Source organism: Chelonia mydas, chromosome 2 (assembly GCF_015237465.2).
Source record: "Chelonia mydas isolate rCheMyd1 chromosome 2, rCheMyd1.pri.v2, whole genome shotgun sequence".
NCBI classification, from domain to species: domain Eukaryota; kingdom Metazoa; phylum Chordata; order Testudines; family Cheloniidae; genus Chelonia; species Chelonia mydas.
In genome coordinates this window covers 136,546,176-136,560,397 of record NC_057850.1, presented here as the reverse complement: position 1 = coordinate 136,560,397, position 14,222 = coordinate 136,546,176, and the positions used below count along the sequence as shown (strand labels likewise).

Here is a 14,222-nt window from a genome sequence, read left to right as displayed (position 1 = left end):
GACTATTTTGAGACTGTGGTGAGACTGTTTGGTTGAGGTGAAAACAGAGGCTGCTCAAAACAGTCTGCCACCCTAGGCAAAACTGCAGTGTGCCACCCCCCTCCAGACCCCTTCGGCGCTCACAGCAGACCCCCAGTGCCTCCCCTGCTGCTACCGCTGCCACCACCCCACCCCTAACCCTTGAGCAGCCAGGTCAAAAGCTGATGGGTCAGACCGCAGCCTGAGGCTGCAGAGGCCATTGCGTCCCGATGAGAGACCCCACAGGATGGGAACAGTCCGACACCTAGGAAGGATGAGTTGGGCCAGGCCAGGAGGAAAGTTCCCCCAGCCTCTGTCCTAGGCTGTGCAAGTGGCCAAGACCAGCTCCCTGGGCAGGTGATCCCCCAGCAGGGGTCCCCTTTCCCAATGGCCCTTTCCGGGCAGGTTGGCACCAGCTGCTTGGGGCTCACAAGGGGAGTGAGACCCAGCTCAGCACCCCTGGACTACAGCGGCTCTTTCTCCGGGAGTCACAGCCACTCAGCTCAACCACAGTGGGACCCAGGCACCAGCAGGTGGCAGCTCTCAGCCCACTGGGCCCCAGTTATTGGGAAGCGAAGACTCCGACTTACACAAAACCACCCAGACTGGGAGTGCTGATGCCCCAGCAAAGGGACCAACAGGCACCATCCCACTAGATAGAGAGGGGGTCTCCACAACTCAGCCCTGAAACCCTGGCCCCAGCCAGCCCCCCAGCACGTGGTGGCAGTGTCTCCAAAGCCTGGATGTGGCAGAGTTGGAATTGGTGGTTGCAGCAAGAGCCAGGCATGCAGCAGCAGGTCTGGGGTGGGTGTTGACTTGGAGTTGGTGGGTTGCTGCGTTTGTGGCCCAAACCCCAGCAGTGCTCACGGTGCTGCCAGTAGCAGTCCCGAGCCGCTCTGCGCCTGAACCACAGCTGCGATCTTACTGTGCCAGGGTGGGGAGCAGTGGGGGTGCTTCCCCAGCAGGGGGCTTCCTCCTGCTCCTCAGAACCCTGGCTGGTGGCTAACCCCTGACCCCGGCAGCACCGCCAGCCTCTTCCCCCTCTGCAGCCACTCATAGATGGAACTGGAGTAAATCTAAACTCCCAGAAATCTGCCTCCCTTGGCAGCTGCCTCGGCTGCCTATAACTGGAGCAGCCTGTGGGTAAGAGTTCAAGCCAGCACATTGCACATCCAGGGACACTGCTTGCCTCAGTAAGGACACTGTGCCCGGGTCTCTTACTCTGCATAAGGATTGCCTCAATTTTTTACAAAAAAGTGTATGTTAAGTAATGACAGTGGGGATGTACAATCATGGTATCAATTACCCATTGTATTGTGAACACCTCTACAAAACGTACCATACTATAGTGATTGTAAACAAAAGTGGTTCTTGGCATTTCCAATTCTCTATTGGAAATTGTCAGCATTTCTTTTAGGAGACCTAAAGTTGCACTAGCTTCTTGCTTATCATTTAGAAGAAATAGGGACATTTGAGAAACAAATTGGAGACACACTTTTTAACTCCACTGAAAGCAAAGACATTGAACTAGGAGCTTGCTGGAGCAACAGAGTATGAAAAATAACATTTCCCTCTTCAACAGGGCTGTTTGGCATGCATGTCTTTTCTGCAGCTAAGGCACCCATTAATTACCATAGCATAAATAATCCAGGTAAAACACTTTTTTAAAGCAACAGTTTTGCTCTATGTTCATTTTTCCTGAGTTAACTACCTCTGCAGCACTGCAGGATAACTCGTCCTGCTTTAGGGAAGTTGACAGACTTATTTTTGTGATGTAGCCACTATCATTACATCCATGTTTATAAGTCATATTCCTTAGGGCGGAAACCTGGGGTTGTCTATTAATTGTATGAGCAATCTCTGGAGACCTAAACATGAAGCTGCATTTTGAAAGCAGTGAAAAATATCTGTCTCTCTTTACCTAAACTGCCAATTAGGACAAAGTGTCTGCAAGCAATGATGATGTGGTGTGTATATTTCAGGAATAGTGAAATTGAGATGCTCCAAACTGCTTTTTTATTCTCTCCCAAACTTGAGAAATTGAATCACTCTTGCATGTACTGACAATTCTTTTAGTTTGCCTAAAGCCATTACGAAACATGCCTGCATTTCCACATTGCTGGTCAATAGCTAGTATGAGTGTAAAGAAGTATAGAAGATATGAACAGAAAAATATGGAAGGAGACAAATGGTTTATTGTCTCTTTGTAAATGAGAAGCTCTGCCAAAATACTTAATCATCCAATTACTTTATAAATCAGTTGTAATATCAATGATCAAATAATTGCTCAGCTTGTAAAGAGAAAGGACTCCTGTGGGAACAGTATAAGCTTTGGGGAGAGCTAGAATAAAAAAATCCATTTCTGTTGCATCAGATGGCAGCTAAATTTTCAAAGACATGCATGGGAGTCACAATTTGTGCAGCAATACTCTTTACAGATAATGGAATTTGTGGGGCATGACTACTATACATCACTCCAAAGATGTACAGTACATCTCTACTTCCACTTTTATTCATAGTTTCCATTTTTATTTTAGTCACATAACTAAGAAGAAAAATACAGTAATTTGGAAAATAATTCCTTAGTTTGGCACAGTCATTGCTATTTCTAGTGCTTTACGCCTCATGGAATTAAGATCAAATTAGGCGGAAACTCAGTGTAAAAGTGATACACTAAGATGAAAATTATTTCTTTTTAAAAAATTTAGAAAGATTAAATTACTGTCCTCCTTTTAACATTTTTGGTGTTTTCCTATATTCTTCTGGTAAGCACAAAGTAAGGAAGATTTTTTCCCCCACAATGAAATTATGCATTCAGCACAAAATGGAAAATTTTGGAATGCCAAAGACTAAACAAAGCTGATGTTTTTAATGGATACCTCCCCATCCCCCAACCTATATCAGGGTTCTCTGGTACACACACACACCCACACACACAGACACAACTAAATTCACATACTCATCAATTTCAGCTGGAGTTTGTATCCTAAGTATAATGTATATTTCATCCCTCAAAGGATCTGTGAACTCTCTGAAGGGTAAGGGGAAGATCTGAGATGTAAGCTACCACAGAGGTAATCAAAGCCACATTGGGGCACGGAGTGAAACTGCAGGTTGTGGGACTAGTAATCCACACTGCTCCGTAGGCGACATCATTTAAAAGGTAATGCACACAATCCAAAAGTAGAAAAAGAAAGGGTTTTATTCACTACAAATAAAGAGAATAGCCTGTTCTTAAAATCTCAGGTCTGTTTTTTAACCCATGTATCTCCATTGTGGCACCTGTGCAATCACTTGGATTGACATAAAGCAGGGTTCGCCAAACTTTTCAATCTACTGAACACTTCATAAGAGAGACAGTGAGCCTCTCATGGACACTCCACTCCTTACCATTTAACCCTATCTCCCCAGTCCTTAGTTCTCACACTATTTCATTTTGTGGGCAACTAGAAAAGGTTCCACATGCCAGTAGTGAGTCTATGGACTACAGTATGAGACCAACTGCTCTAGAGAAAATTCTTTACTGGTTGCTTTCCCCTTATCCCATGACCTCCATTAGGTTTAAATAGAAGGTAGTAATCTGACAAGGTGAAGTAAAAAAGAAATTTTCTCAAATATTTGAGAAAAATATAGTGTCTGTGCTGAAGGAACTGAATTTGGAAGCCTGGTGCCCATTTTTCTTTGCTACTGTCACTCCTACAGCACAAACACATTGTTTGGATTCACAACCTAATTTCTTTCCTTGAGAGATACCTTAATCCCCACCAAATACTGGATCTTTTAAGACCTACAAGGTTTTGAGGATAAGCCTTCAAATCTTATGGGAAGCAAACATACTGGGTGTAATAAAGAGTCAGTCTGTAAATGGGTTAATCTCAGACTACTGTTCTCCCACTCCTCAGGATGATGCCCATGATGCCTTTATGGGATGGCAGTGCTATGTACTAGTTGTGACAGTGGAAGACATCCTCCTTCCTTGAATAATATTGACTGTTCTCCCACAAAGCTTATAATTTTCTATATTTATTAGTGTATATATCTGCCTGGGACAAATTTCCATCCCGTTAAGAATTCCTGACAGATCTTGACCATTTATAGAGCTTTTGATTCTTTAAAAGTGTGGGGGTTTTATCAGTTTGGGTTGGCACTGATTTAAATAGTTGATATATTATAAAATGTTTTCTCCTTTGTATAGTATGTGGCTTTATCACATGAATGTTTTGGAGACTTAGGCAGACAGACAGACTTTCTACTTGAACTAAATAACTTTCCTGTTGGAATAAAAAGTCTGATGTAACTTCAAAGGGTGTGTGTGTGTGTAAACAATCAGACACATTTGAAAGCTTGTCTCTTTCACCAATAGATGTTGGTCCAATAAATTATATGACTTCACCTACCTTGTCTTTCTATACAATTAGAGTAATCAGAAAAGTTTGGCAGGGAACCTTCAATGTCTCCTGGCCTAATAATGGTAGAAGATTGATAATCTAGATGAATGATGCTTTAGACAATAAGTATTCAATAATAATGAATAATTATGATCGTGTGTTTGGACAGGAGGGTTCTGGAAACATTTTGGCCTGCTATCCTTAGAGATAACTGCTCTGACCTCTTGACTGAACTTATCTCTTTTATGTCTTCAATTTCTTTGTCAAATGATTTGCTTAATAGGTCTCTTACTCCTATAAAGAGATTTCTTCAGAATGGGATTAGGAGAAGAAAGGCAGATATTTGCCTAAGGAATAAAGCCAGATATCTCATGCTGGCTATCTCAAGAGATCAGACTGTGACCTGGAAATCTAATTCTATTTGTACAGTACCTGCTAGTTATCAGAGGCAGGTACCTAGTTATAAACACTGACTTGTGTAATCAAGAGAACACTATGCTACCCATCTATGCTGAGTGATCAAGCAGGGGAAATGGAAAGAGAGGGCTTGACAAGAACTGGTGGAGGAATGATAGCTTCTTACCCTAAGAGGCTTGTAAAGAACTAAGACAAAAGCAGAGTAACACTGGGTGAAATGAAAGAGGATATAAAAACAATGGAGACCCAAGAGAAAGATTCTAAAGGCAGCCACAGGAAGCAGTACACAGGAAAGGGGCATAATACCATGTGCAGATTATCTGCATGAGGCACATACGTTTAATTTCTAAAATGCAACTGATTTTAAGGGACATTTTTGAAGCATGAACAGAAAGTATTTTAGCTTTAAGATGCTTCAAGCTACACAGGCAGTCAAGAGAGAATTGTTGGGACACAAAGGGAAATGAAAGAGGATTGAAGTAGCTATGGCAGCTATTTTGCTACAGATAATTATGTTATCAAAGGAAATGTCCTATATAAGGTGTATCACTGTTCAAAAACAAAACAAAGAAATATAAATTAAGAAAAAAAGTGGTTTCTTTAAGGGCCTAACAAAAGCAAGGAAATCCCTAGCCAAAGATACCACACTTCATCTTTAACTCTGTAACACAGAGAAGATTACAGCTGAGGTGGTCCTTTATTTGGAGACTTCAGAAATGCCACCCACCAGTTTAATGGATGGGAGACTTGGATTGGATCCACAAGGTGCTAGACAGCTTTAGAATGAAACGTGGAGTGTAGGTGGGGTACTCTGCTGCCTGTTGGCCAGCCAGAGAGAGAGGAGCTGATTGGCTCCTTGCTCCTCACAATAATTAATTTAAACCCTTTCCTGCGGTTTCTTGTACCTCTTGCCCCATTTTAGTTGAGCCCACCCTCTCTCCTCATAGTTATATAGTATAGGAACTGTGTTTTTAGGATGCTATAGGTCTGATCAATCACCTGTTTTTGGGGTCAAGAAGGAATTTTTCCCATTGGGGCCAAATTGGCTAAGGCCTGGTAGGTTTTTTTACCTTCTATACAGTGTCACAGAGACACAGTTAGGTTAAACAGGTATAGGCTACAGAAATTAAATATTAGGAATTGTGTGAATGTTTACTTCATCATACCTTGCAGTCAGTGTCCAGTGCAGATAAAAGGCCAAAGTGCCAGAAATAAGAGACCTGGGATTTCACTGTGGACCTCAGGCCTATGGGGAAAAGGGAAACCTGAAGTCTTTGCAGACCAAGGTCCCTCTTTGGTACAGTAACTCCTCACTTAACATCGTCCTGGTTTGTCCATCATCCATAATTATTGCATAATATGCAAACTAGATACCATTAACTTGGGTTTGAATAAAGACTGGTAGGGGCTGGGTCATTACACATATTGAATCTATTTCCCCATGTTAAGTATCCTCACACCCTCTTGTCAACTGTCTAAATGGGCCATCTTGATTATCATTACAAAAGTTTTTTTCTCCTGCTGATAATAGCTCATCTTAATTAATTAACCTCTCACTCCGCCTTTTCATGTTCTCTGTATGTATATATATATCTTCTTACTGTATGTTCCATTGTATGCATCCGATGAAGTGGGCTGTAGCCCATGAAAGCTTATGCTCAAATAAATGTGTTAGTCTCTAAGGTGCCACAAGTACTCCTGTTATTTTTACTTAGAGTGCGGTCAGCATACTTAAAAGGGCAATGCGCATCTCTCTCTCTCTCTGTCTGTCTCACACACACACACTGTGAGTGTCTCTGTCTCTCTCTCACACACACACGGTGTGTGTCTCTGTCTCACACACACACATGCACCCTCCCACCTCTGGCCAGGCACTTTGGAAAGTGGAGGGAGTGGTGCACTCCAGTGGGACAGCGTGGGTTCATCATCACGTTCAGTTTCCACAGGGAATGTTTGCAGCCACTGCCATGTGTCTATTGTGTCTCCTCCCTCCATTCGTGCTGCCTTGTAGAGTGTGAGGCTACATTAACAACGTGTTAACATTTGAGGGCTCAGCCAAGTGCTAGTTCATCATTTAGCATTAAGGCATCCCCTGGGAAATATTCCACCCTCTGACTCCACCACCTCAACCAAGCTTCACAATCATCATTGCTGTGTACAGTATTAAACTGTTTGTTTAAAACTTATACTCTGTGTGTGTGTGTGTGTGTGTGTGTGTGTGTGTATATATATGTATATGTGTGTGTGTATTTTATATATATATATAAAAAATGTCTTTTGTCTGGCTAAAAAAATTTCCCTGGAACCTAACCCCCGCATTTACATTAATTCTTAGGGGGAGATTGGATTCACTTAACATCGTTTCACTTAAAGTAGCATTTTTCAGGAACATAACTACAATGTTAAGTGAGGAGTTACTATACCTTCTGTCCCCTTCACAATGGGGAGGATGAGAGGATTCAGCAGAACAAGCAGAATCCTAGGGATAGGCAGTGGAGAGTTTATTCTGAGTGATGGGCAATACGATAAGAGCCATGTAAACCCTGCACTGGATCCACTTAAATGCCTGGTATGGGGAGATGGGGCAGGTAGCACTTATCTCCAATGTTAAGTTTCATAAAACTGCAGCCTGCTGCTTAAAATCCATCCCTGTGTTGCAACAGGTAAAATTACTGACAGGACCTTTTAATGATTTACAAACATGAGCAGAAAGTCCCTTGAACACCCTGGTTTAGAAAAGGTAAGAACATGCTGACATTATGGTCATGTTGTTCCCCAAAACAGTCCTATTCAAATTAAAAAATAAAGGTCATGTTAACGAATAATTTAGGACGATCCACACATTCCAAACTATAGTATTAAAATGTGAAGAAAATTGCTGACTGGTAAAAAATAAGGATTATGTTTTGCTAGTGTAATGTTGATGAAATGTTTAATGATTTACAATAACAGACTAGAACATGTAAAACAATTTATGAACGTTTGAGTAAAAGTATAACTGGATATGCATCATAACACTGACTGGCAGAAAGCTAATGAATATGTAATATGGAAGGTATAAACAAACGAGTGAACAAGGGCCCAGATTGGAGAATATCAGACTAGAGACTGAGAGGAGAGCTTCCCAGTACCCTGGAACTCAGTAATTTGGGCTCCTACCTGTTCTGTCTATCTGTTTATTCTCTGTCATAAATACAGGCTCAGAAATTATAAGTGATCATGATTCTGTCTGAAAATTTATAAGTAAAGACGAAGATTGATTAAGCCTAAACTAGGTGAACTCATGACTCAGTTTCCCACCTCACAGTTGAATCATTAAAAAGTCTTGTTGGTAATTTTGCCTTTTGCATTTTGAAGTGGTTTATGCAGTTTAGAGCCTAGGTATTTAGTTGTTTCCCAACACCTGTTTCTGTTGTGATTCACTTGCATGTCCTGATCAAGTTAACATCTGCAATATGATTCTTAGGTATCAAGTTGATTCTTAGGTGCCAAAATATCTTACATAGAATAGACAGATACACAATGGCCCAAATTCAGCTGTCAGATACATGTATACAAATTCCCAGTCAAGTCACCTATGTACCTGAGGGCCAGAATCTGGTTTCCAATGGACTTAGATTAGACTTTGTTAAATGTGGGAGTTATTATTATTATTTTTTATTACACTTTGATTAGATCATAAGAACATAAGAACAGCCACACTGGGTCAGACCAAAGGTCCATCTAGCCCAGTATCCTGTCTTCCGACAGTGGACAATCCCAGGTGCCCCAGAGGGAATGAACAGGTAATCATCAAGTGATCCATTCCCTGTTGCTCATTCCCAGCTTCCTGAGAAAAAAATCCTATATATAAAGCCAACTGACGCTGGCCAAGACCATAAGGAACCTGGCATTTTATTATTTTTACCAGGAAGAAAAAGATGCTGCCATCAGACTCACAGAAAAATCCTGTATAAAAACATGATACAATTATAAAAAGAACTGGGACTGGGGGTTTCCTTTTACAGGACTCAGCCTTCAGGGTATAAAAAAATATTAGGGGCAGGGCTGTGGAATGCACTTTAGGCTAATGCATATACCAGAGTGATGTAGAAACAAGAGATTATTATTAAGCAGCAAAAATCTGAGTTTTAAGAATTCAATTTGAAATGTGAAAACACCTCATATACACACCTTCTTGCTTCTTGCATAGGAAAATGAATACCTGTGCCCTTACAATCTTGGTAAAGACCAAACAATAATGAGTGCCCAAAGGAAACTCGAATAAATCCTGAACTTGGTTGTCATGCCAAGATGATGTTATTTCCACATTCATTGTAAAGGACCCATGGCAGACACTGAGATGCCAATCCAGTGGAGAACCTCTGTGCGAGAGCTGGAGGAATTGGTGAGTATAGAACCCAAATAGGAAAAGCTGCATGACTGCTTTGACAGTTTCATTATTCAAAGAGATTGGAGTCATGGTGGACCCAATCCTACATTTTTCAGCTTTGTCTTTGACCACAAAACATGGAGGCCAACCTTAGCAGACATATATGCACATATGAAAGGGAAAATATATGCCCTGGAATGGAAGACTATTGCCCTATGTATTTCAAAATAGATTTCAGCTTGGCTATAATCACCAGAGCTACAGAGTGAGTCTTATACTTTGTATTTGAGATTTTCAAAGGAGACTAGGGGATTTGGACACATATCGGCCATTAATACCAATGGAAGATAAGTATCTAAATCGCCCCCGACAGTTTTATCTTTTAAAAATTATTCTAGGTTTTCTCTTATCTCTCCACTCTCCCTTCATGGGATTTTGGAACATCTGGCCTGTTTTAAAGACCGTACCTTCTCTGTCACAGTACAGGATTAGACAATTGCACAAATGGAGAAAGGAAAAGAGTGAATCAGTTCTTGAAAAATAATGCATGTGTATGAATTAGACTATAAACTTTCATATGTGTTTGTACAATTGAGACCCTGATGCTCTCTGAGGACCTTTGGGCATCATTATAATACAAATGGCAATAACAGTGACAGCAGCATTTGTTTTTAGCACAGCTGACTTTCCTCTTTTTTGTTTCTTTCATTTTACTTTAGACTAACTCTGACCAACAAATCTCAAGATAAGATCATTTCCCACTCCATCCCTCCTTGTGCCTAATTACAATTTCTCATAGGAAATCGCACAAAAAATGGGAACCTCCCATAGGAAGAACCTAGGAAGAACCTCTTCTTTTAAGAGTTTGGTTCCTGTTATGTCAGTAGTTTTATCTTCAGAGAACTTCAGCAGCAGAAAAGAAAGGTCAAGAGGCAGAAACTTCAGTGCTGATGTAATCCCCAAGGAGTGTTATTCCCCTCACAGGTATGACTAGTATGAGATGCCAAATTAAATATACTCATTTTGCCTTCTATGTGTCATTCATAACGGAATAAGTGAATCTGTAGAAAAGTGGAGCAGTAAGAGAGCAAGCAAGTTCTCCCTGAGATCTCAGCTGGTATAATGGTGAAGTTCAAAACAGTTCTTCCAAGATACCATTTTCAATGGAACTCACCAGGACCTCTCTTTTTATTGCACACACCCACTCCCTAAGTACTAGATGAATAAAACCAAATGTATGTTACCTCTGTGTCAGCCCCATATAGGCTGATGTGGAAGGCCATAATGAGGACTGGTCATCAGGTCCAGTGCCACAGCTCTTCCAACTAGTATGGTAGGTCTGTGGCTATGTAGCAGCCCCATCACCAGCTTTAGGTTGGAGGAGTGGATTTTATTTTCTGTATCCATTGGCAGTTCACCTCATTATTGTCACTCTATGGGTGCAGTGGATGACCATTCAGGATCAGGTCAAAGGGCAGACATTTTGTTACACATTTCACTAGATAGCTGAGTGTGATGGACAATGGCATGTTATAAGGCTGGTGGAACAGAGCAATTAAAAGCCATATACCTCTGCAGAGCTATGGGATGTTCTAAGTCAACTCCCAACACAGTTCTGTTCAGCAAAAAGCTGTTTTTGGTGCCAGGACTCAATTCTCAAAGTGGGTGCCTAAATTAGATTGGCACTTACACACCTAAAATAGGCTTTTGAGCACCTAAATACTGAACTGGGTATCCTCAAAGCACCCAAGTTTGAATATTGTGCTCCCCAATTTCTGTGTGCAACCTGAGAGGTCTTAATTAATATAAGGGCAGGGTTGTACTAATGGAGCAATGTGAGATGGTCCGGACTCTCATCCCATCAGATCAAGTTATCACCAAGAAAATGCATGCCACAGAAATTGGTAAAAAATTCAGGCCAGGATGCCATCACAAATGTTTATCCATTTATTTAAAATTTAAATATATTTTCAAGATCTGGTGGTAAAATTATTAATCAGATTATTGCAAATATTTAGAGACCAAAAATTTTGATGTTTTGGTTAGACATACCCGAAAGTGGAGGTCCAAACAATATGTTCGCATTGGTAAGATAGCCTGAATTCAGAATTTCCTTGCCTTGTTTTTACTCTTAACCATAATGTTATTTTAATGTTTTGTGTCTTTATTGATTTTTTTAAGGGAAAAAAAGTGGATGCTAGGGTTCTTGTCTTTGTGTCACTTCATTAGGGAACTGGGATTGTTTAGTCTGCAGAAGAGAAGAATGAGAGGGGATTTGATAGCTGCTTTCAACTACCTGAGAGGTGGTTCCAAAGAGGATGGTTCTAGACTATTCTCAGTGGTAGAAGAGGACAGGACAAGGAGTAATGGTCTCAAGTTGCAGTGGGGGAGGTTTAGGTTGGATATTAGGAAAAACTTTTTCAGTAGGAGGGTGGTGAAACACTGGAATGCGTTACCTAGGGAGGTGGTAGAATCTCCTTCCTTAGAAGTTTTTAAGGTCAGGCTTGACAAAGCCCTGGCTGGGATGATTTAATTGGGGATTGATCCTGCTTTAAGCAGGGGGTTGGACTAAATGACCTCCTGAGGTCCCTTCCAACCCTGATATTCTATGATTCTATGACTCTATGATTATATCTTGCTATGTTCTCAGTTTCTCATAACCAGAGTGCAGTCAACCAGTTTCTGCTTTGACATTGCAAAGTGGTCTCAATCAATTGTCACTGGTAAGATTTTTTATTCATTTTCCATGACATTAACTGTATAGATTTGTGGTGTCGCTGCTTTTATTCTTTTGGATATTGGGTTTTCAGTAGTAATTTTTCATATTTAACTAGATTAATGTCTAATGAATCAATTATAAATGCTATGTGCTGGGATTTCTTAGGAAATAGGATTATTGACAATAAATATAACAAACATGAAATTCTGCAGTTTAAATTTGACTCCTTTTTCCAGATAGTTTTCTGAAATGTGTGGCTTTTCTCCCCGCCTCAGAGTTGCACTTATATCTATAATACCTTTGTTGTTATCCATGTGGGCTTCTTAGAGTTTAAAAAGTTTAGTAGTCCATACCTTCCAGCTTCCTGCAGCCAAGTTCTGCAGTGCACCTGCTGCTCCTTCCAGTGTGTCTGGATTTGAGCACTCAGAGAGAAGTGTGAGGTAGGGTTTGACTATTGAAGGGTGCCACAGCATCTGGATTCCTTTTGGTGGTTCTGCACAGTCTGGAAGAGGTCCTACTCCATCCCACTGTTGGAAAGCAGAAACCAAATGTCACAAAGGATGCCAATATCAAAGAGAACAATACTCAACATTTTTTATATAGGCCCATGGCCAAAAACCACCACCTTCACCTTTAACATACTGTTTGAGATCCTTGATGGAGGCAAATTCCCCTCCCAGTACTCTTTATAAAATAGCTTTTTGATTGTATTTGACCTCACCATTAGTGAAAATCTAAGAGTGTTCTACCTAACTAGCATAATGAGAGCAATTAGCTTTCAATGCATAATTTAATTTTTTCAGGGGAGTGAATATCTATTGGGACATACATGTATCAACAGATCTTAATAGGTACCTTAATAATTTGCATTTTCTTTTTATATTTGACTTGATCCTTTGTGCTCTTTCTTTCCAGTGGGAATCACACTCAAAAAATAAATTAATTTATTTAATAATTAATGGCTCGCCACCATTTATAGGCCAGGAGGGTAAGGTGGCTACGGAATAGCTTTCCACTACCACACAGCTACTTCTAGCCTCTTTGTGGCACTTAAGCTGCTACTCAGCTCTGAGGGCAGCTACTCTGAAGGGCTTCAAACAGCCCCTGATTTCTTTTATAAATCTACCCATCACAAAAACCTTCTTCACCAATGTAGAATTCTGCCTCCAAAATTACCCCATCCTGATGCCCAGTGTGGGCAGTATACAGTATCTGGTCTAAGAACAGATCTCACAAGCCATCAGGAGTAGAAATGGGAGCTTTAGTCCAATGGAAAGAGGAGATCTCCTCTTTCCAGTCCGACTTACAGGATTCACACCTAGAAGGTCCTAGGATATGGGACTTAAAAGTCAAAACACTTTTATGCACAGAAATGCTATTTTAGGTAATTTTAAAAGTATTTTGAAATGCAATACTTATATGTTTCTCTCAATGTGCATTGTACAAGCAGAGGAGTACAAAAAGAGAATCTCAATAACACTTTAAAACATTTTCTAAAACATTTATAATACATTTTTTTCTGAAACATATGTGGCATATACAGAATGCATGTGTCTGGATGTGTGAGTGATGATTTGTTTAAGCTGAAACAAAGAGAAACGAACCAGCAGCAGGCAGAAACAACCCTCCTTAATCAGCACTGCCTCTGGTGGATACAGAGAATCAGTCTGCCCTGATCCCACTCATCCAATGGTAGCAGAAAGCAATTGGAACAGGCTCTGACCTCACACCCTGATCAACCCATTTCCTCCCCTGGGGGGGAAGAAGGAGAGGAAAGCAGCAGCAGCTCTAGATCCCTCTTACCCACAGGGGCATGGCATGCGTGGCCCCATCACTCAGTGGCCCAGCAATTACACATCCTGGTTAGCGGGTGAGCATTGGTCCAGATCCTCAGCTGATGTAAATTGATATGGATCTATTGACTTAAATGGAGCTATGCCAATTTACACCCGCTGACCATTATGTTTTGCAAATGAAAAAAGAACAAACACAAATGCAAAGTTAGCTGGTCTTTCAATAATGCACATAAAGAGTTATGTGAGAGCAGCTGCTAGGATATATAACTCAAAGCATCGGACAAAAAAAGACAACATATAATCAATGGAAAAGCCGTCTCTACTGGAAGCAGTATCAAATGTCCAGAAACAGTAGCAAAATCACCTTAAAAGGGTTGAAGCTAAACCCTGCTGAATGCAGCCACTATGAAAGGGAGCACGATGTGCTTGTGACATCGGCTTGTTAAAATTCTGCTTTCAAACTGAAGAAAAGGTTGGTTGACTTCTCTGCTGGTGAGAGAATTCAATCCCCC

At 40.9% G+C, this 14,222-nt stretch overlaps 1 protein-coding gene across 13 annotated transcripts in view; it reads right to left on the bottom strand.

Moving 5' to 3' along the window:
* CTNND2 (catenin delta 2) overlaps window positions 1-14,222 on the bottom strand; it is a 1,164,839-nt gene that overhangs the window by 103,025 nt on the left and 1,047,592 nt on the right. For all 13 annotated transcript variants that reach the window (XM_037893329.2, XM_037893327.2, XM_037893326.2 and 10 more), the window contains one exon: window positions 12,268-12,441. In XM_037893329.2, the coding sequence (XP_037749257.1) occupies window positions 12,268-12,441 (174 nt within the window). The remainder of the gene's footprint in view (window positions 1-12,267; window positions 12,442-14,222) is intronic.